Genomic DNA, 23724 nt, shown 5'->3' on the forward strand with positions numbered 1-23724 from the left:
AAAACATTATTTAATTGTAACTTATTTTCTGGATCAAACCTGTAATTATATAAATGCCCACTGCTAGTCATAGTAGTAATATTAACAGCAGCAGCAGCAGTAATAGTTTTATTATACATTATTATTATAATCAAGCCTTTTCATCTTAGCTAAAATAAAACAAAAAAAAATGCAAAGCCCCTTCAGTGACCAGCAGGGCTATTCAGATTAGAACACCAGAGGTATTTAGAGGAGCTATTGTTTTCTGTCCCTATGGGAAATCTCTGCCAAGCAATGTCTTTCATTACCACATGAGAACTTTACTTTGCTAACTGACTGACTGGCTGGCTGGCTAACTAACTATACACATAAGTATATATGTATTTATCCTTGTAAATATGTATAAAAGGAGAAATATTGTAAAAGTTTCTTCAATCATTTGATTTGGGAGGTCAAGAATATGCTTAACATGGCTAATTCAGAAATTTGTTTTGTATGACTGTATATTTTTATAATAGGTTTTGTTTTTCTTGCTTTCTCATTGGATGGGAGAAGGGGAGAATTTGCAACTGGACAAAAATAAGTTCTCTGTGCTTAAAAATATTCCATATATGCATACATTTAATATATATACATATGTATACTTACATTTCAAACTTCCCAAAATCCTGGTTAGATATGCAATTCTTTTTTGGATTTCTTTCCACACTGTAGCATATCAAATTGTACATTCACAATAAAAGTGAATATGACAGTGAACATCTGCCCTTTGCTGCTTACCTTAAAGAAAATAGAAGTGCGTCTAATAGGTATGTTCTCTTTATTCTTATTGTGATATTCATTTTCAGATTGTTTATTCCTTTAAGAAAACTTGTATTGTGGGAAACATCATGGAACATTGGATACAGAGTTGACCTCCAAGCCAAGAGGTCCTTGGTTTAAGACTGACCTCTGACATATATTGGCTATGTAACCCTTGGAAAGCCACTTAGCATTTCAGCATCCCAGACAGCTCACCAAGACTCTAATTACAGAGCAGTTGCTAACCTACATTTTTAGGAAAAGCTTCTTCACCTAGGAGTTCCCTACACCAATGAAATCATGGGCCCAGTTCCACTTCCTGCACGCATATTTTAATTATTAAAACATAATTTATGGGGCAGCTAGGTGGCACAGTGGATAGAGCACTGGCCCTGGATTCAGGAGGACCTGAGTTCAAAATCCGGACTCAGACACTTAACACTTACTAGCTGTGTGACCCTGGGCAAGTCACTTAACTTCAATTGCCTCACAAAAAACAAAAACAAAAAACCCATAATTTATATTTCAAATTTTAGGTGGAATAAATTTGATTCCTTTGTACCTACCACACACAGTTACTGGAGGGAAATAAAGAATTCTTCATATGTCCATAGAACATGTACTAGATAGATAGCAGGCATGTTATTATTTTTTAAAAATCCAAATAATTCCAAGGAAAAAAAGCCAGACTACTAGAAGCCATTTTATATGACCAATCCAGCAATAAGCATTTATTCAGCACAGTAATATGCTATGCTCTAAGAATACAAAGAAAAAGCCTACATTCTACCAATATAACCAATTTCAGGCTATTACACTATAGTACTATATAGTACTATCACAATATACTTATGAGAACTAATGGAGAGGCAGCATAGAATAATGGATAGGTCACAGGATGTAGTTAGTGTCAGTGAGATGTGTATTCAAAGCTTGCCTGAGACACTTGCTGGCAGTATGACCCTAGACAAATTACATAACCTCTCTGTGCCTCAGTTTTCTCATCTCTAAAATGAAGGCATTGATTTCAGTGGCCTCTAGGGTTTTCTAGATCTCTATACCTATAATCCTCTGTGTAATATTTTGTTTAGACAACTGTGTTGAATTCAGGATGGCTAACAAGAGTTCATATTCTTTTCCTTCTTGCACAATTTAGAACAGTGTTGTTGCTCCTTCAAGACACATTGCCCTTCAAGTCCCAAAGATTTAGAAGAATTACAATGGTATGTAAACAGAAGTTCTATCACTTTCCGTAATAAAAAAGAACATCTGATTTAGTTATTCTCTAATAACACTGAGTGAGAGATTCTAAAATTGCACATTGAAGGAATTTTAATTTAAGATGATGCTGTGTTATTGTCTATGTTGCATGGGTGTTATGACTGTACCACAACAGACAGCACCTAGGACCCATTATCCAAAATCACAGATAATCCAAAAGTCATTTTTATTCATGATTAGAATGTAGCATGTTGAAGGAATGAAAAGACAAATTCACTCCATGTGTGAGAAATTTCAAAGCCTTGGACCCCTCAAGTATGCTCATCTGTCTATAGCATTTGCTATAATGAAATGCAAATGACATTTGAATTGGAATGATTAGAATGATGCCACCTACTGGAGACTTGCTGTGGGAAAGCTCCGCCATGAGGAAAATACCTCAGAGGGCAAGGCCATGTGGCTTTTCCTTGGCGTCAGGAAATGACGTTTGCTCATGGGTGCTGTCTATCAAGGCTACCAGCCAATCAACTTGAGGAGCCTCCTATTTTCTGGGAGGAGACAGGAAGGAGGAAAGAGGGCCTGTGTGGAGAGCTCTCTCTCTTTTTGGGTTCCTGACTTGATGGTGGTGGTGGCGGCAGAGGACTTCACAGGAAATTTGAGGAAAGATAGGAATGCCAGGCTGTTGGAATTCTGTTTTCAATCTTTTTCTTTCTATTTTTCAATAAACCCTTAAAAACCTAAACTCGTTTTATCAGTGATTTTAGTCAGTTTCCCCCAAATCTGGGGGAACAGATTAGAATCCACATTTAGAATCTTAAATTACACAGAATGCTGTCCGTGCCGTGCTGCAAGGCCTTCCTTCTCAATACATTAGGGCATTTATAGACGCTCTAGGATTGGACTAGAGGAATCATAGTAATCTTAGGTGAGTCTTATTGTAGAAGTTCTCTATGTTACTTAGCAGCCTCTAGCTTTGGTTCGATGCTCTGAGTGTTGGGGTAGAGAGAGCAGAAGATGTAGGAGTGACAGAATTCTGCCATCAGCCCCTTCTCCCCCAACTGTAGTAAATTTTAAAAGGTATGCTAGAGATAGTTCTCTAAAACCTTCAATTATGGCTCATGTTTGTTTTCTTGGATTTTTGTTTCTTTTTCTTTTTCCTTTTTTTTAGTGAACTAAAAGACCCAGTCAAGTGTCATGATTCTAGTCATCTACCCAGTCCAGTTTTTCCTTCTACTGGCAAATCTATTCCAGCTTCTCCTCTCATTACCTTTCCACCTAAAATTACTCCAATTTTTATTCCTCCAAATATATCATCTGGGAACGGACTTAATACACCTTTCATTCAGTCTGCGACCTGGGATATTCATCTTTCTCCCACTCAACCATCCAGTCAAAGTGTCTCTGGGCTGCCTCAACCAGAGGCTTCCACACCAAGCACCCTGGAAACAAGATCTTCCATTCCTTCTATTAACTCTTCAGTCCCATCTACCAACATCTCTACTTCTGTTACTGACCTCTCGACTAGATTACCTCATGGAATTACAGGTAAGTATGAAAAACCAAGTTAAGAATATAACATAAAATACTGGAGCTATTAGCCTTCTGGGTAGCAAATTTTGCAATTAAACTATGTGGCTCCTTTCTTGAGGGAACTAGATTGCACGGTGGTGTGAGAAATTATTGTTTCTCTCTCATATTTGATAATTATTGTATTGGGACCAAGGTATTTACTGTTTTCTACTTCCTCATCCAGAAGCCAAATGGTGTGGGAAATCTTTCTAAAGCACTTACCCTGCCACAAAGGCTGAGATCTAACCAAAGACAGTAAAAGAAATTCTAAGTTTGGGGTAATGTGTACATTCCTGTTCATTGTGTTTACTCTGACATATCTGGGAATCAACACAATTTTCCTTTTTGTGAGACAGGTGATGTGGAAATTGAGAAGTATCTTTGACCAAGATTTGGGTGATCTAAGTCATCTACCCCAAGACCCTCATTGTAATATATCCCACCTTCTCCCTGTAGTATTCATTTTCTCATTAATTGTTAACCAATCAGAGTTGATCACCATCGTCAGGACCATCTGCTCTTCCAAGGACATATAAACCATAAGACCAGCTCCATGAGGGGTCTTTGGTCTAACAGAGATAGCCAAATGACCATCCTTCTATTAAAATGCTGCCATTATTAATAAAATTATTAAGTTACCCAGAAACTATGTCTCTCAAACCTATTTCAACACCCTAGTTTATAGAATGTTGGAATTAGAATTAGAAAAATCAGAGTTTGAATCCTGTCCCATCTGTTTACTTGCTGTGTGACCCTAAGTAAATCTCTTAATCTCTCTTAGCTTCAATTTCCTCATCTGTAAAATGGGGTAATAATAGTGCCTACTTCACAGGGTTGTTATGAAAATAATCAATAATATATATATAAAGCTCTTTGCAAACCTTGAAGTACTGTGGAAATAGGAGCTATTATACCTTACTGCAACACCAAAAGTTTGTCTCATCAGTTTTAAAATCAACTTCCCATTGGGGCAGCTAGGTGGCTCAGTGGATAGAGCACCGGCCCTGGAGTCAGGAGGACCTGAGTTCAAATTCGGCCTCAGACACTTAACACTTACTAGCTGTGTGACCCTGGGCAAGTCACTTAACCCCAATTGCCTCACTAAAAAAAAAAAAAAAATCAACTTCCCATGAAATCATTCCTAAAATACAAATACAGCTGAGTTTGACTCGTTTGACCAAGATAATGAGGAAATCATTTTTTTTTTTTTAGTGAGGCAATTGGGGTTAAGTGACTTGCCCAGGGTCACACAGCTAGTAAGTGTTAAGTGTCTGAGGCCAGATTTGAACTCAGGTACTCCTGACTCCAGGGCCAGTGCTCTATGCACTGCACCACCTAGCTGCCCCGGAAATCATTTTGAGATGAAGAGAAACATCAGTTGACAAGAGTAGGTTTCCTTGTCCTCATGAGGTAAAGGAGAAGAAAAAGTTTATAAATGGCTATTTTTAAAATTCCAAAAGCACTTTTGGTCTGAGAGCTGTTCGAATGAAAAAAAAAATGTAGAAGTGTGTCCCCTCGGATATTTATTAAGTTGCAGAAAAGAGAAAAAAAGAGACAAATAGCAGGGAAGGAAACTAAAATCATTGTGAATATTTTCCAGATTTTAAATTCAATGAGTGACAGCTGGACTTTCCTTCAGAAATTTGTTCCATTTGGTGGATAGAAACCAAAGCCAAGTCCTCTGTCAGCACCCAAGAGCTTAGCAGGGAAATAAGAGTCAATTGTCCTAGCCTTTGAGCTAAATGTACTCACACCGATTGACTCACAAATAAGAGATGGAAGAGATCATAGGATTCCTCTATCAGTGTTTTCTAAATTCCTGAATAAAATCCTGAGCTTCTACTTGTAACTTAGAACTGCTTTTTGCTTGCCCCCCCCTCTCTCTCTCTCTCTCTCTCTCTCTCTCTCTCTCTCTCTCTCTTTTTTGTGAGGCAGTTGGGGTTAAATGACTTTCCCAGGGTCACACAGCTAGTAAGTGTTAAGTGTCTTAGGCCAGATTTGCACTCAGGTCCTCCTGACTCCAAGGCCGGTGCTCTATCCACTGCACCACCTAGCTGCACCTACCTCTTTCTCTTTTAACAGATGGGCTTTAGAAGCCAAGAGAATTTAAGGGCAACTTCACAGAAGTGAAAAGAACCAAACTAGCAGGATGTCAGGGCAGCTAGGCAGCACAGCAGATAGAGTGCCAGTCATCTTCAGGAGTTCAAGACACTTACTAGCTGTGTGTCCCTGGGCAAGTCACTTAACCCTGTTTGCCTCAGTTTTCTCCTCTGTAAAATGAACTGAAGAAGGAAATAAAAAACACTCCAGAATTTTTGCCAAGAAAACCCCAAATGGGGTCACAAAGAGTTGGACATGACTGAACAATTCAGCGACAATAACAGCAAAGCAAGATGTCAGCCAGTCAGTCAATAAACATTTATTTATATGCCTGGTATGTTCCAGGCACTGTGCTGATATTGAAGACCATGAGGTATCACAGAAAACAACAAAAATTCAGTTCAAATTAAAGAAAGTTAGAATGTGTCACAAGACCTATTAACTTTCCTGGGTTATTCTCACTGGATTTTAAAGTTAAACATTTGGGTACTTTCAAAATATTCTCATTTCCACAAGTTTTGCTTTGGCCTGGAGAAAAAAAAAATATGTACATAGGTTTAATCAGTATATATAAGCACATAAGCAGTTCAGGGTCTCTGTCTTTGTGTATGTATGGGTGTGTGTCTCTGTCTCTCTGTTTCTCTGTCACTTTCACTCATTCACAGAGACAGAGACAGAGACAGAGAGAGACTTTTAATAGATTGCCAACTTCCTAGAGACAAGGGCAGTATTTTCTTTCTATCTCTCCACAGTGGCTTGTACTCTATTGCTAAATTAAATTAACTTGAATGCACACTCGAATACATAAGTGTTAAACCCATTGAATCACAATGTTTCTAATGGAAACCAGAGTGCAACTTTTGAAATGTTTGTTCATCTTCCACACAGAACCTACACCAATTATTCTGCCATGGCAGAAGTGTGCTGCAAAATTTTGCTCTTCATTTATCCATTTTAAAACATAAAAAATTATAAACCACCTATTTCTTTCTTCACCATAAACCCAGCTCCGTTTAAGATTGCTATGAATGTTATGAACCACCAGAAACCAAAGAAAACAGAAGCGTCCTTCTGAATGATAAGAATTGCTAACCTTTGTCTATTTCCAAAGGTCATCTCACCCCCATTCCCCTTTCTAAAGTTTCCACATTCCCAGGTGCTAGCTCCACCCTATATCCCACCCCAAACCAAATTTTGCTGCCCGCTCTTCCTGGCTTGGCATTGGGAAGTTCACAATAGCTCCTTTCCATGCCAAGGGATACAACCACCTCCTGCAATACAAATCTTAAAGATGAAAAGACATAAGGCAGTGGAGAAATAAGAGGAGACAGAGACATGGAGGAATCCCAAGGCCCAGATAATTAGTCTGGAAGAACAACTTCCCAAGAGCTCTTATTTGTTGACAACTGTTCAGCATGCCATAATGCCTCATGGCAAATAATACCATACAATGAGCAAAGAAAAATTTGAGAACCACTGACCAGTATTTATCCCCATTCATTCCCCTTAAGAGACTTAGATTCCAAGGGACTTATCTCACTATTGATGGGCTATTTCCCTTTTTCTGTCCCTTCCCCATACCCTAAGCCACAACTAGATCAATTCCCTAGCTCTTGGTGGAGAGAATGTTGCTCTAATGAAGACTATAACCTACTTGTCTCCAATTCACATAGAGTGTCCAAAGACCCCTTTCCTTAACATACAGGAGGAGTATATAGTGAGTATAAGCAGCAATGAAAAAGCTTGGAGAAAACAGTGGAGGGTCTATCTAGCATCTGGGTAGTGGGTGAGGAAGCAGACCACTTCTCTCTCCTTCCAGTAGTTGATTTCTTGGGAACAAAGTAGTATACATTAGGCCAGGGAGAATGGTGACGATCAGCTACAAGAGGTATATAGGAACTGTTTCTCTAATTCCTCCCGGATCCTCGCTTTTCCTTTGGGTCACAGGCTGACATCTGTTCCACCTGCGCTTAGCCAAATTTCTGATGATAATTTTTCATTACTCCCCTATGTGATTATTGTGCTAAGTGAAGATTTGTTTCTTTGCCATAGAAAATTTTACCACCAGCAGCATAAGTGCATCTGAAATTGAGAACAAAGTATCCCAAATGGAAAAGTCTCTGTCTGCAGACAGCTTGGAGCCTAGTCTTGCAGAGGAAATGATCCGTGAAGTGAGCAGACTCCTCCATGCCCCACCAGCCCTGCTCACCCCTTTGTCTCAAAGGTATGTGTTGGTTTCCAAACCAACAGAACCCAGGTTACTTCTTCAGGAGATAAAGAAACCAGAAATGATCTTGTATACCAACACTAAGTCTAAAATATTGGCTACATATAGAAGCATGGTCTCCAGAGCATGAGAAATGATAGTCTTGCTATAATCTACCCCCCCCCCCGACTCAATCTGGAGGAACATTAACAAGCTGGTCCCTTCCACCTCGAAAATACTCTAAATTTTCATCCCTTATAGTTCTAAAAAGCTGAAGTTTATTTAAAGGATTTTGAAGAAATCCAAAGATAGCATGAAAAGCAATTATAAGAATTAGGCATGTTTAGTGTTAAAGAATTCTCTCAACCCAAGAGGCTGAGACCTCTTGAAAAAACATACCATCATGGAGGCAGCTAGGTGGTACAGTGGATAAAGCACCAGCCCTGGATTCAGGAGGACCTGAGTTCAAATCTGGCCTCAGACACTTGACACTTACTAGCTGTGTGACTCTGGGCAAGTCACTTAACCCTCATTGCCGCACCAAAAATAACAAAAAACAAAAAACATACCATCAATGAGGATACAATGACTTTGGGTCAGAGACTGGAGGCCAAACTGAAAGCAAAGAAATGTATTAGCATGCTAAGGAAGAAGGCAGATATCATTTTTAAATTCCTGGGATACCTATTTGATTTTTATAACTTTTCAGGCCTACTCAAGTACATGGTCAGTCAGCAGCATTCTGTGACAACATAGGATAGATAAGTAACACCTTTCACAGGAGAAGGAGAGGTAGGAAAGGGGGAATAGTCCAAAGGAGAAAAAGAGGCCTTCTAGGGGAATATTTGGCATGTAGCTGACAGGATTTGTTACTGGAATGAGAGAAGTTTCTTGTTCAAGTGTTAGGAGGCAAGGGGAGGTGACCAAATACTTTTACAGTTGTGAAAGAAATCCTTTTGGACTATACTGAAGGGTTGAGGTAACCATTTAGACAAGACTGAAGGGGTGTGTCTCTTATCCAAGGAAAACAAATAGTGGTTGCAACAGTGTATAAGACTATCTTCTTTACATAACTTGTTTAATTTTATTCCTCCTTACTTTTCACCATGACGCCATCAGGTGGTCAGGGGAATCTCTGTTAGTCCATCAAAATGTTGTGAAATGATTGTGGTTCCAATTTTTCTGCCATATTAGCCCTAGAAAGAAAGGACTTGGTGTTCACATATGTGTGTGTTGGGGTGGAGTAGGACGGGAAGGACAAATGATCAATGTCTTCAAATATTTGAAGAATCTTCAGGTAGAAGATTATAGGATCAAAGAATTAGAATTGGAAGATATCCTATAAATCGTCTAGTCCAAACTTCTCATGTTACAGATGAAGAAACTGAAGCCCAGAGAGAGTAAAGGACTTCCCCAAAGTCACATAGATAACAGGGCCACGACTTGACTTGGCACAGGACAGCCGATGACAAATCCAGCCCTGTTTGTTGTTAAGGGGTAATTCATGCCACAGCTGAGGACTGGCCTAGGTATCTTTGAAGTCCCTCCCAGTTCTGAAACACTCATTCTGGAGAGTGTATTCTGCTGAGATTAATGATCAGTTAGAAACAAGGAGAATTTATATTTTGAACTGTCTTCTCTTCTATAATAGGTTGTTAAAAGTAGTGGATGATATTGGCTTTAAATTGAATTTTTCAAACAAGACCATCAGTTTTACCTCACCTTCTTTGGCTCTGGCTGTAGTCAAAACCAATGCCAGCACCTTCACCAAAACTACTTTTGCTGCCCAAGATCCTTCAGATCTTCAGGTAAATAGTACCTTTATTTTTATTTAATGTGGAAATATTTCATCTTATCTCATTTTATTTCAGTACAATTTGTATTTCAATGTAATTTGAGCTATTTTATTATATTTAACATTTGACAATAATGCTTCTTTAATTACGGTATGTGGGGAGGAGGTATTAAGGTTAGGGAGTGAAGAGACATTCCCACCTAGGGCACATGCAAAGTTTGTTCATTGACCTGATGGACCTTATTTGGCATTTCACCTTTAGATTCATCATCATTTGAAACCATTGCTAGAGAGAAAGAGAGAGAGAGGGAGGGAGGAAGGGAGGGAGGGAGGAAGGAAGGATGGAGGGATGGATGGATGGATGGATGGATGGATGGATGGATGGATGGATGGATGGATGGATGGAAGAAGCCACTGCCACCATTATTGCTGTCCACAAAGATGATTTGTCCACAGTTGTCATTTGCCAGCTTCCCACAGCTATCCTTTGTTCCTGGTCAATGTTAAAATATTCCTTCCTTCTTTTTGGTTTTGCTCATCTCCCATATGCAAATCCCCCTAAGGCTACTTCATATATCTTGTATATTCCTATTAATGTACATTTTGTTTCTCTCATCAAAATGCAAGCTTCTTGAGAGTAGGGTAGTAAGTGACAGAGCTAGGATTTGAAACGAGGATCTCTGATTCCAAATCTAGGTCTTTCTAATGCACCACACTGTCACACTATCCCACAAGTACCAGAAGAGAATCTAAATTGAGGTCCCCCTATCCCAAAGACTATGCTCTTTCCACTATACCATGAGCTCCTTTTCGATTTGGCCACTATGGAAAAATGGAAAGGTAATTTCTTCCTAAGAGTAGTCAAGCACTAGTAAAAATCTGCCACATTCTTTATCAGTTCTCAAGGTAGTTTATTAAGCTGAAGGCAAACTGCCTAAATGGTATCAAGCAATAACTTTAACTTCAGTCCCATTGTCTAATCGAGTGTTGTCAGATCATCCTTTTAAATTTGTTACTGACTTCTGCCCCCGGGGGCCCCCCTACTTCAAATCTTCAACCTTCTTAAACTATCTCCAGAAATCCATCATATGTCTATGTATTGATTTTCAGGTTACTTTGGACACTCAAGCTCCTGAAAATAGTATCGGTATTATTACCCTCCCCACTCTGTTGTTGGACAGTTTATCAGCTGAAGAGGCAGAGCTAGCAACTCGAATCCAGTTCAACTTTTTTGAGACACCTACCTTATTTCAGGTAAGGTTTCTGCCAGTTTCTTCTGTTTCCTTTCAATATCCCTAAACTCACTGTGAATAAAATGACTTCATTAAAAAAAAAGATATTGTGCTTATAATTTATGTTCATTTCTCAATTGATTTCCTTTTAATATGGGGAGTGATAAAAGGAGCTCCAAACTGTAGATCAGACAACCTGGGATTTGGTTCCAGCTCTGCCTGCAGGGGTATCTCTTTGAGCAAGTCCCATGTCTCCGGACCATGGTTTCCTCCCCTAAAAAGTGAGAGAGTTGGACTAAGCCAGTGGTGTCAAACTCAGATAGAAAAAGGGGCCCCTAAATCTTCTAGGATTTAGAATTAAGGATCCCTATGGGCCACATAGTGACTCAGAATATCACATATTAACATTATCTATGTTCCATTGTATTTTTATTTCTTTTGTTAAATATTGCCCAATTACATTTTAATTTGGTTCAGTTTCATTCTGGAGTGTTGCTGCCATGGGTGGCCCAAGGAAGTCTAAGGACTCTTGAAGTCCCAACATCTGTCAGCCTAATGATTTTTTCCCTTTGATCACTTTATTAATTCTTTGGTGTTTTAGGACCCCTCCCTGAAGAATCTCTCTCTGATAAGTTATGTTATATCTTCAAGTGTCACTAATCTAACAATAAAGGACTTAAGAGAAAATGTGACTGTCACACTACAGAATACAAGTCCTACCCAGGTAAACCACTCATGATGATTTTATGCCAACCATTCTTCTCGGTAGATTTAACCTAGGAAGATGTCATAGCTCTAACAAAGAGGGATGAAAACTTGAATTCATCCAAGGCTCTAGTCAGGCCAGTGTGTGAAGCGCTTCCTCTCCACCATCCTTCTTTCATTCATTCATTTATTCAAGAAATATTTATCAAGTGCTTGGACTGTCCCTGGAACTACCTTAGGCTCTAATAGGAGGTGAGCTTTTGCCTTAACTTTCCTGGAATCAGGCTTCCATGTAACTTCATGGACACCAAACACATACTTATCCCAGCTGTTATGTGTTATCCCTGTTACATGTTGTCTTCTCCCCTATTTAAATATAAACTGCTTGAAGGAGCTCAACACAGTGTCTGGCACATCGTAACTGATTAAATAATGTTCTATCCTCTCTCTCTCTCTCTCTCTCTCTCTCTCTCTCTCTCTCTCTCTCTCTCTCTCTCCATTCTCTCTGTTATGTCTTACACATTACATTCAGAGCTTAGAGAAAAAAAGGACATGGTCCCTACTTTACTATCTAGTAGAGGTAATATCCAATATAAACAAATGCACAAACTTAAATACAATAAGTGCCTAAGAGCAATATTGTACAAAGTACCAGGATATCCGATGAAAGTAAAATCAGTATTAGCTTGAGGGAATAAGATAACAAGGGAATTTAAGGATTGTGAGGTCCATTTGCCTCTAGACACAAACCTTAGATGACAACTCTCCCTCTAAATATAAGGCATAAAAAGAATGAGAAAGTGTAAATTCCACATCCCTTTTCCAAATATGACTTGCTTTCCAACTTTTCTCATGTAGTGTTTGTTAACAGTGTCTTATTTCTCCCTTGTAGGATAACTTAACAGTAAAATGTGCATTTTGGGACTTAAGCAAAAATGGTAGGTGTTGCTGTTACCTTTTCCCCTGCCTTAGTTCACACACATCCAGTGGTCTCATTGATAGGATATGTATTCTTTACAATGCTAACAGGTGGCAGAGGAGGTTGGTCATCTGAGGGCTGCACAGTGAAAGACAAGAGAATGAATGAAACAGTTTGCTCTTGCAACCACCTTACAAGCTTCGGAGTTCTGCTGGTAATGTAACAATTTAAAGGGACCTCAGCTTTAAGGGCTAGGTGCTATGTAGTGTATGGACACCATCTTGTGATAGCTACCAAATAAAATGACTAGTGAACAAACACAACTGAATGTCTTAGAATGGCTAATTTTCCTGAGCTAATGAAAATACAGGAGCATAGAATGCAAGGCTATTTTTATTGTTACAGATTTTACCTACACAAATACGTGTTTATGTATGTATGTTATATGTATATATACACATATATATATGTAAGCTAGTATTTACATTGTGCTTTAATGTTTGCAAAGAACTTTTACTAATATTACCTCATTTGATCCTCACAACAACCTTATGAAGTATGTGCAAGCATCTTGCTAATTTTTTACAGATGAGAAAACTGAGGTAGACAGAACTTAGGTGGCTTGCTCAGTCTGAGGTTCAATTTGTACTACTGTCTTCTTGGATCCATTTCTATCTCTTGTTGTTTTTGATGTTGTTGGCTCTTCATTCTTGAAGAGGACCATGACATTGGGGTGATGTCATGACTTGTACTGAACAGGATTCAAGTGAAGGAGGGCCCTGCAAGGTCACCAACCTCACTCTCTCCTCCAGAGCCATCTGGGTCCAGTGGCAAGATATATATCAGGACAACTGGAGATGGCCCCTGATGCTTAAGGCTGTTGGGGTTAAGTGACTTGCCCAAGTCACACAATTAGTAAGTGTCTGAGGTGAGATTTGAACTGAGATCCTCACAACTTCAGGGTCAGTGCTCTATCCACTGCGCCACCTAGCTGCCCCTCATTTCTATCTACCCACAAATGAATTTCTGAAAAATACCTAAGAACACCATAAAAATACTAAATTCAGATATAATAATCATCAGAAAATGTAGAGCCATCTTTTATTTCATTATGAATATTGCTAGCGGCAACCAGGTGGTATAATGACTAGAGTGCTAGACTTAGAATCAAAAAAGATCTGATTTCAAATCCTGCATCAGACAATAGCTATGTGACTTTGGGAAAATCATTTAACTTCTCTCAGCCTTAGTTTCATCATCTATAAAATAGGAATAATAACAGTACCTATCTCACAGAGTTGTTCTGAGGATCAAAATTATATAACATCTAAAGCACTTTCTAAACCTCAAAGTATGATATACATGTTATTTTATTTTTTATTTTAAATAATAAATATTTTAATTTGTAGTTTTGAGCTCCAAATTTTATCTCTCCCTCCCTCCCCTGACCATTCCCTGTGGTGGTAAGCAATCAGATATAAGTTATACATATATATGTTGTTTTAAAAGAGAGTCTGTAGTAAGCATAATCTCTACTCTTTTAGGACTTGTCCAAAACAACTTTACCACCTGTCCAGATGCTGATTCTTACATTCATCACCTATATTGGCTGTGGCTTGTCTGCAATTTTTCTTTCAGTTACCCTGGTAACCTACATAGCCTTTGAGTGAGTATTCCCCCTGTTCAACTGGAATCATGGTCTCATTATTTGACAAGGATATTAATGACATCCTCAAAAATTCATTAGTTACCTCTTTGCTAGGTATCATGTAAAGATAGTTCCCTGAATACTTAGATGTGCTCCAAAGAATCTGTGAGCTCATAAATTTGAATATTTCTTACATTGATGCACATCTCAGTCCCCGCCCCATACCTATCCACCCTCTGTGACCCTTGTCTATGTTGTCCTATAAGTTTGCCACAGGGAATCTGCCCAGTGAACAGTAGGCCTTCCTCATTTTCTCCTCCTGAATAATTGAAATCTAAGGGGAACATTAATAATGTGGAGAGCTATTAAAATGCATATGGAATTAAGTGTTTGTGTCAATTGGGAAAAAATGGAAAGATGTGAGTTGTGCGATAGTACAAATAGATGAATTCAGAAGTGGTTGAATGACCCATTCCAGAGAATGTTCACTAATGGAACCTAAATGGAGACTTCTCATAAAAGTGCTTTGATCAAAGCATAGAAAGATAGCTTTCTTAGATAATTTGTAGACACAAAGTTAAAAAGGGATAACTCTTACAATGGAAAACAGAAGCAGGATTCAAAATTACCTTGACAGGATGACGTGATAGGAGGATTCAGATGAAATTCATTAGGAATATAAAGTAAATCTCTCCACTTTGATTAAAATCATCATTGCAAAGCACCAGCCCTGGATTCAGGAGGACCTGAGTTCAAATCCCACCTTAGACACTTGACATGTACTAGCTGTGTGACCCTGGGCAAGTCACTTAACCCTTATTGACCCACCAAAAAACAAACAAAAACATCATCATTGCAAAAGGAAAGAATAGTAGAAATGTAGCTGGACAGCAGTTTTTATATTTTAAAAAAAAAGACCCGAGGGCTTTGGTGGATCTCATCCTCCACATAAACTAAGAGTTGGACATGGTAACTAGGAAAAATAAAAAACAATGAATACAAGTATTAGGCTATATCAATATCTTATAAAATATTAATAATATATCTCTATATTGATATAGCATATTGATATAAAAATGTATCATTGTATTAATATCAATACTATATCAGGGGGCAGCTAGGTGGTGCAGTGGATAAGACACCAGTCCTGGATTCAGGAGGACCTGAGTTCGGATCCAGCCTTGGACACTTGACACTTACTGGCTGTGTAGCCCTGGGCAGGTCATTTGACCCTCATTGCCCTGCAAAAATATATATATTGTATCATACTATTAATGTCCTTGTTATGTATTTATAATATATTAACATTACTATGTAATAAGTTGATCTGACTATATTATAATTTCATAATAATATAATTATAAATAATGTTAATGATATATTAATATTGTATTCAGAATAAGGGAGTTGATAATCCCAAAGTATTCTGCCTTTGTCAGACTATATCCAGAGTACTGGGCTCTGCTCCAACTTCTGCATTTTAGTAAAGACATTGAAAATCTGGAACATATCTAAGAGTTGCTTACCAGGAGGATGAAGGGACTTTAAAGCATTTTGTACAAGGATTAGTTGATGGATCTAAGGGTTTTTAGACTGGAGAAGACCTAGAGAACATATAATATTTTTCTTGGATCCATTTAGCCGAAAAAAATGGTTAATGGGTGAAAGTAATAGAGATCTTCGATGTCTCTTCCAGCTCTAAGATTCTTTGATGCAAGGAATTGTCAATTTAGTGGAGGGTTGTGTAAAGTATCAGAAAAGTTATATATCAGAGGCTATCTATTACTACTTTTCTAGCTGGTTGAAGAAGGTTTCTTGAAATAGACATGGGGTTTCAGGAACTGACTAAATCATTGGAAGGGAAGAGTTTAGTATACCAAGCAGCAGGAATAGAAAATTTCATAAAATAGGCAGTATCTTTGGTAGATTTTTAGGGGAAAATCATACTGCTTTGTTTTGCCATCTCTGTCTCCATTCCAGGTGAGGAAATTCTCTCTCCCAGTGCAGATTGGAATCTTCTCAGGCTTAGAGAATTAAAGGTTAAACTGCAGAGCACTGAGAGGTTAAGCCCTCAGTCAAATAATCAAAGTGTGTCAGGAGCAGGACTTTGACCTAGGTCTTCCTGGCTTCAAGGCCAGTTCTCTAGCCACCATGCCAAACTTCCTCTGGTTGTAATATTAACTAAATATAAATCCTAGCATTTGGATTCTGGATACTTACTAGGAAATTAATAAAAACTAATTTCCATTTCTACTCTTAGATTGGAAAAATCTGGATACCAGAATGGGAATGTAGACCTGCCAGTGGGTCCTTGGAAAAATTCTCAGACTAATTTGCCAAAAAGCTATTCATTACCTGGAACGATTTAATCAGAGATACTTTTTCAAGCACAAAATTTTTTATGTAACAAATTAAATTGTTTTGCTATGATTTAAAGGAAATCGTTTTACCATCCCCGTAGCCTTTAGTTAAATGCTTTTTTAATTTACTTATATTCTAAGGTTCCTATTTTACATATTTATAACAAGCAACATCATGATATAGCAGAATCTCAGACTATGAAGGGATTTCAGAGACTATCTGGCCTAACCACTCTTGACTAAGAAAATCCTCTGAACAATCCTTGTGACAAATGGTCATCCTCTAGTTTGGGGGTACCCCACCCTCTTATTAGGACATCCATCCCACTTTTAAATAGCTGTAATTGTTAAGTGACCATTATAAGGTTCTATGGTGCTTTAGCAAATATCCCAGCAAAGTGGGAAAAGCACTGGATCTGTAATCAGATCATATGTGTCCAAATGTCAGCTCTGACATCAGATACATATATGATTTGGGGCAAGTCACAGTCTTTCTCTGGGCCTCAGTTTCATCATCCATAAAATCAGGATTTATTTCATAGAGTTAGACTAGAACATTTCTGAGGAGTCTTACAGCTCTAAACCCTATGATTCTATGGTGATGAAATTCTGTTAGATGAGACATGAGAAATAGATATTACAAACACATAAATCCATGTCATAAAGAAGCAGTCTGTGTAATGTCTAATTATATATATATGTATAACATATTGTTATGTTATATATAATTATATTTATTGTTATTAATTTTGAAGATGGGTGTATATTAATGTGCATTATATTGTAGTATGTGCTATGTGTAACATATTGTATATCAAATACATTTTACATATATCATTATAATTACATATATCTAATGTAATAGGAAAAACATTAGATTTAGGAGTCAGAAGATCTGAGTTTGGATCCTGGCCTAGTTACTTTACTGTGGGATGATGTTGGGCAAGACACTTCAACTCTCTGGGACAGTTTCCTTCTCTGTAAAGTGAGGGGATTGATCTGGACCCAAGGTTCTTAACCTGGAGTCCATGAACTTGTCTTTCTTCAGTATTTTGATAACTGTCCTTTATCATTGGTTTCCTTTGGATCCCTATGTAGCTGATTTTATACTTTTACAAACATTATTCCAAGGAGTTCTTTAGGCTTCCCCAAACTGTGAAAGGGGTCCATAACACACAAACAAGATTAAGAACCCTGGACCGCTAAGGCCCTATCCAGCTCTATGTCTGGGCACTGTAGAATAGTAAGCCTATTCAAAGTGATCTACCTCAGATTCTACTGAACTAATTTAACTGACAGGATAACACATGCCCAAGACTGAATCCTCACATCTGCAAGAAGCACCCTCATTGTCTCTTAGTCACTGCCATTCTTTTTTATTTAGATTTGCTTTTTTCCAAAGGAGGAGAGTGAGACATACAGAGGTCCCCTTCCTTCTATATGAACAGAATGATGCTTCTGAGCTTTCAAAGAGAACCTGACACATGAGTGTTCACACCAAGGTTTGCAGGAAGATATCATGCCATTTTTCTCCCATTTCTTTTTCAGGAAAATCCGGAGAGACTACCCTTCCAAAATCCTCATCCAGCTGTGTGCTGCCTTACTCCTTCTGAATTTAGTGTTTCTCCTGGACTCATGGATTGCTCTGTATAACATTCGAGTCCTCTGTATCTCTGTGGCAGTATTTCTTCATTATTTCCTGTTGGTTTCATTTACTTGGATGGGCCTAGAAGCTTTCCATATGTACCTGGCTCTTGTCAAAGTGTTTAATACCTATATAAGGAAGTATATCCTCAAGTTCTGCATTGTGGGTTGGGGTATGTATGATTTTCTTTGCAAGATCCTCAGAGGAAGATCTGAGTTCAAATCCTTCCTCTTACATATACTAATTGTGTGAACCTGGACAAGTCACTAAACTGCCCCCATTTCCTCATCTGTAAAAATGAGGATAATAGTAGCACCTACTTCCCAGTTTTTAAGAGAGAATAAGAAAATAGTATTTGTAAAGTGCTTTGCAACCTTTAAAGCACTATACAATTGCTAATCATTATATTTGATCAGTTGGGTAAAAACAACAAATGGCTGAGTATTTTGCTCATTTCCACCAAACCCCTTAATTCTTAGTAGTCTCCCGAAGGGCAACCACATGCCACCACTTTCAAGAGTAGGTGTATATTATTTCAGGATGAACTGTGAACATAAACATAAATAACAACATGGTTGCTATTTGAAGAATGGTGTTTTTAAAACCAAGCTAAAATGCAAATGTTTATAAGGTCTGGCAGCATTCACTTTGCACTGTGTTCTCTCAATCCCAAACTTACACAGATTCATAATATATATGGATATATATGTGTATGTATAATATGTAAAGCATTTGTCAGACTCTATAAAATTGCTAGCTATTATTATTGTTGTTATTATTCATGGGAGTGTAGTAGGATTCATTCAAGTAAAATTAGTTCTTCTGGTGCCAAACCCTTTTCAGGCTGTTTTCTATCTTCGGTGTCCACGTGATTCACCCAACTCTCATCTGTGTCTCCAAGAAGCTGTAGCATGTGCAGTGGCCACACCCTAGTAAACTATTTTGACAGACAGGCCAAACCAGGTTGAGGGTAACCCATGGGCCTCAAACCCTTTGATGAGTGGAAGGGTTCCAACTCCAAGTGTGTGAAGACTTCCCCAGCAGAATGGGTGAATCAGAACAATTTTTTTCAATACCCATGAAAGGGACTAGAGCACTTAGGGCTTGGTTCTACTTTGAAGATAACAAGCTTATCCACTACATCCCAAGCCATCATCAGTTGTCTTGACTTTTGTCTTGCCACTGGACTCAAATGACTCCAGAAGAGAGAGTGAGGCTGATGATTTTGCACAGCTCTACATCACTTAAATACAATTTATGTGCAAATCAAAAGACATCACCCATACCATTTTACCACTTTTACCTACTTCACAGTCCTGTGGTGACAGGCAAATGATGAAGCAGGAGATTTGGATACACTGGGAGCTGTAGTCAAGACCCTGCACATAGGCAGTCCAGACCATGGGTCATCTTCTCACTGTACTGAAGAAGCAATGGAATTTGGGAGCCCCCTGAGTGTCTGAGCAGCCTTTTTGAAGGACCACACTGCTTACCTCTTGGCATGAGGAAGGGGTTAGAAAAGGTACCCTAAAAATGTTCTGCTTCTCTCAATCCTGGCCCGGTTACCTCAGTAAGTGGGAATCTCACCCTGTGGTCAAAACACACCAAAAAAAAAAGATCTCCAAAAACATTTGCAAAGATCATTCTATTCACTATCAGTACACAGAATGTGTGCACACTTATGAACAAGAGGAAATCCAGTAGACCTGAAGGACAAAGGGCTATTGTTGCAAGAGAATCCAGTAGATATCACATCCAAATAGCAGACTTGAGTGAAACAAGGCTGGCAAATGAAGGCTAGCTTACTGAAGTTGGAGATGGATACACGTTTTTTCTGGAGTGACCTCGGTCATGGGGAGTACTATGCAATCAAAACTAACCTAGTCAACAAGCTTGTATGCCTCCCAAAAGGGGTGAATGACAGGCTCATGATAATGCAATTGTCACTTGAAGGAAAGGGCATGGCTACCATATCAATGTGTATGCTTCCACCATGACCAACCCTGATGAATTTTATGAAGACCTGGATACCCTCATCATCAATGTGCCAGAAGAGGATAAGCTTATAATTCTGGGTGATTTTAATGTAAGAGTAGGCACAGACTACCAGACATGACAGGGAGTCCTTAGGATGAATGAAGTTGAAACAGCAACAATAGTCACTTATTACTGAAAACTTCTGCATCTAATGACCTCATTAACAACACTGTCTTCTGTTTACATAAACAATAAAACTTCAAGATGTACCTTCACAGCAAACATTAGCATTTAATAGACTATTTGCCTAAAAGACTATTTTACAGAGAACTCACACAAGGTAAGCACTCACATGGAGGTCAGAAGAAGTGATACAAGGACACCCTCTCTGAAGAACTTTGGTGGTTGTTGTTGTTGTTTGTCCTTCTTTCTTGAAAAAAGACCAATGACATGAGGAAAGTGATGTCTCGACTTGCAAGTGAAGTGGATTTAAATGAGTAAGGGCTGTGTAAAGTCATCAGCCTCACTTTCTCCTTTGGGGCTATCTGGGGCCAGTGGCAAGATCAGGAAGACTGGAGATGGGGCTTTTATGTAGTGAGAAACCTTGACCTTTTTAAGCTAAGGACTTTCCCAGGTTTCAGTGTGTCTGAAGCAACACCCATTCAGTGATTAAGGCTAGGTAAGAAACAATGCAATAAAACCCCTTTTACTTACTCAAAAAGAAAAAAAAAAACAATCTCTGAGGGAAAAATTCTCAGGTTTTCTATTGGCACTCACTCTGAGCTAACAAAACCCAAACAATGACAAACTGAGTTCCATTTACATCTGAATGGGCTATATCAAAGCTTGGTTTAACAGAGCTCTAGTTCAAGAAATGTATATTCCTTTGGGCAAAGCACCCACATGTAAGTGTGCATAACATGAGAGATACTAGCAAAGGAGTGCCCAACATGTTATGCCCACATCAAAAGAAGGAGCTGTGCTCTATGAGCAAAGTGTAATTGCAGTAGATTAAAAGAAATATGAGATGCACAAATTTAAAGACATCTCCATTCCAAATGTTCATGTGAACTATGTAGGACCTTCAGAGCTCATATTGGTCTGATCAGCCACACAGTCTATACCTTTAATATAGGGATGTCATTTTGTCCCTCTTTGAGAATGAAAGACAACAACCAACAAATCAACTATTATTCATGAATGATCCAAAAGTGTCTCAGGTGAAAAAACCATCACTAACTGGAAAATCATCTCTAAGTATGTGTTGTATCTATAGTGGATTATAGAATAACAGAGTTTTTTTCATTGAAAGGAAACTGATGTCTTTTTGTACAATGAACCAACCAGTGAAGGTATGTCCCATACAAGATTCTTGAGAGATGGTCAACTTCAGCTTCGATGCCTCCAGGAATTAGAACTCAAAGCCTAATGAAACAATCATTCCATTTTCAGATAGCCCTAATTTGAGGGACTAGTTCTTCACAATATTGAACGAAAATCTTCCTCCCTAGAGTTTTTACTCATTGGTTCTAGACCAGTTTTCTAGAGCTAAGCAGGATGCAGCTAAGTCCTCTTCTGTATGAAAGCTCTTAAAGTATTTAAATAATGATACCTTACATTTGTATGGTGCTTTTCTGCTTTCAAAGCACTTTACTATACACTGAAGATCAGTGTCACAGTGGAAAATGTGTTCCACTAAAAGAGATTTGAGTGAGAGGCCAGCTTCAGGCAAATCACTCAGCCTCGTTTTCCTCATCTGTACTTAATAGAAACAGAAGAAAGAAGTGGCAATAATATACAAAAGAACTATACAAGAAAGATCTTGACATCACTGATAATCATGATGGTATGGTAATTGATCTAGAGACAGACATCCTGGAGAATGAAGTCAAGGGGGCCTTAGGAAGCATTGCTAGCAATGGGGCCAGTGAGAGGTGATAGAATTCCAGCCTAACTATTTAAAATCCTAAAAAATGATTCTGTTAAAGTGTTGCACTCAATATGCCAGCAAATTTGGAAAACTCAACAGTGGCTACTAACTGGGAAAAGAGCAGTTTATATCCTAATTCTAAAGAACGGCAGTGTCAAGGAATGTTCAAATTGCCTAACCATTACACTGTGGACACTGTACACAGGCCAGCAAGGTTATGCTAAAGATTCTGCAAACTAAACTTCAGCAATATATGAACTGAGAATTACCAGAAGAGCAGGATGGTTTTCTTTTTTTCTTTTTTTCTCCTTAATACTATTTTTTCCGGTTAAATGTAAAGATAGTTTTCAACATTCATTTTTATAAGATTTTGAGTTCCAAATTTTTCTCCCTCCCTCCCATCCCTCCCCAAGACCACAGGCAATCTGATATGGGTTATATATATATATACAATTACACTAAATATACTTCCACATTAATCATGTTGTGAAAGAAGAATCAGAACAAAAAGGGAAAACCTCGAGAAAGGAAAAAAATTAAGTGAAAACAGTATGGTTCAATCTGTATTCATATTCTACAATTCTTTTTCTGGATGTGGAGAGTATTTTCCATCCTAAGTCCTTTGAATTTGTCTTGGATATTGCTGAGAAGAGCCAAGTCTATCACAGTTGATCATCACACAATGTTGCTGTTACTATCTATAATGTTCTCCTGGTTCTTCTCACTTCACTCAGCACTTTAGTTTTCCAGGTTTTTCTGAAATCTGATTGCTCATCATTTCTTATAGTACAATAGTATAACATTAAAATCATATACCACAAATTGTTCAGCCATTCCCCAATTGATGGACATCTCCTCGATTTCCAATTCTTTGCCACCACAAAGAGAGCTACCATAAATATTTTTGTACACGTGGGTCCTTTTCCCTTTTTTATGCTCTCTTTGGGATATAGAGCTAGTCGTGGTATTGCTGGGTCAAAGGGCATGAAGTTTTATAGCCCTTTGAGCATAGTTCCAAATGTCTTTCCAGAATGGTTAGATCAGTTCACAACTCCACCAACAATGCATTAGTGTTTTAATTTTTCCACAGTTTCTCCAACAATTATTATTTTTCCTTTTTTGTCATATTAGCGAATCTGATAGGTGCAAGGTGGTACCTCAGAATTATTTTAATTTGCATATCTCTAATAAATAGTAATTTAGAACATTCTCTCATATGGCAATAGATGGCTTTGATTTCTTCATCTGAAAACTGCCTGTTCATATCCATTGTCCATTTCTCAACTGGGGAATAACTTGTATTCTTATAAATTTGATTCAGTTCTCTATATATTTTAGAAATGAGACCTTTATCAGAAATACTGGTTGTAAAAATTGTTTCCCAGATTTCTGCTTTCCTTCTAATCTTAGCTTCATTGCTTCTGTTTATATAAAACCTTTTTAATTTGATGTAATCAAAAGGATCCATTTTATATTTCATAATATTCTCTATCTCTTATTTGATCATAAATTCTTATCCATAGATCTTAGAGGTAAACTATTCCTTCCTCTCCTAATTTGCCTATGGTATCACCCTTTATGTCTAAATCACATACCCATGTTGACCTTATTTTGGTATATGGTGTAAGATGTTGGTC

At 38.1% G+C, this 23724-nt stretch overlaps 1 protein-coding gene across 1 annotated transcript in view; it reads left to right on the forward strand.

Annotated features, from left to right (window-relative positions):
• ADGRG2 (adhesion G protein-coupled receptor G2) overlaps positions 1-23724 on the forward strand; it is a 168794-nt gene that overhangs the window by 131967 nt on the left and 13103 nt on the right. Inside the window, exons 14-24 of the mRNA XM_043994983.1 lie at positions 694-788; positions 1937-2003; positions 3170-3546; positions 7723-7894; positions 9528-9684; positions 10782-10925; positions 11505-11627; positions 12501-12546; positions 12638-12741; positions 14072-14193; positions 18084-18352. Coding sequence (XP_043850918.1) covers positions 694-788; positions 1937-2003; positions 3170-3546; positions 7723-7894; positions 9528-9684; positions 10782-10925; positions 11505-11627; positions 12501-12546; positions 12638-12741; positions 14072-14193; positions 18084-18352 — 1676 coding nt within the window. The remainder of the gene's footprint in view (positions 1-693; positions 789-1936; positions 2004-3169; positions 3547-7722; positions 7895-9527; positions 9685-10781; positions 10926-11504; positions 11628-12500; positions 12547-12637; positions 12742-14071; positions 14194-18083; positions 18353-23724) is intronic.

Source organism: Dromiciops gliroides, chromosome 3, assembly GCF_019393635.1.
Source record: "Dromiciops gliroides isolate mDroGli1 chromosome 3, mDroGli1.pri, whole genome shotgun sequence".
Lineage (NCBI taxonomy): Eukaryota > Metazoa > Chordata > Mammalia > Microbiotheria > Microbiotheriidae > Dromiciops > Dromiciops gliroides.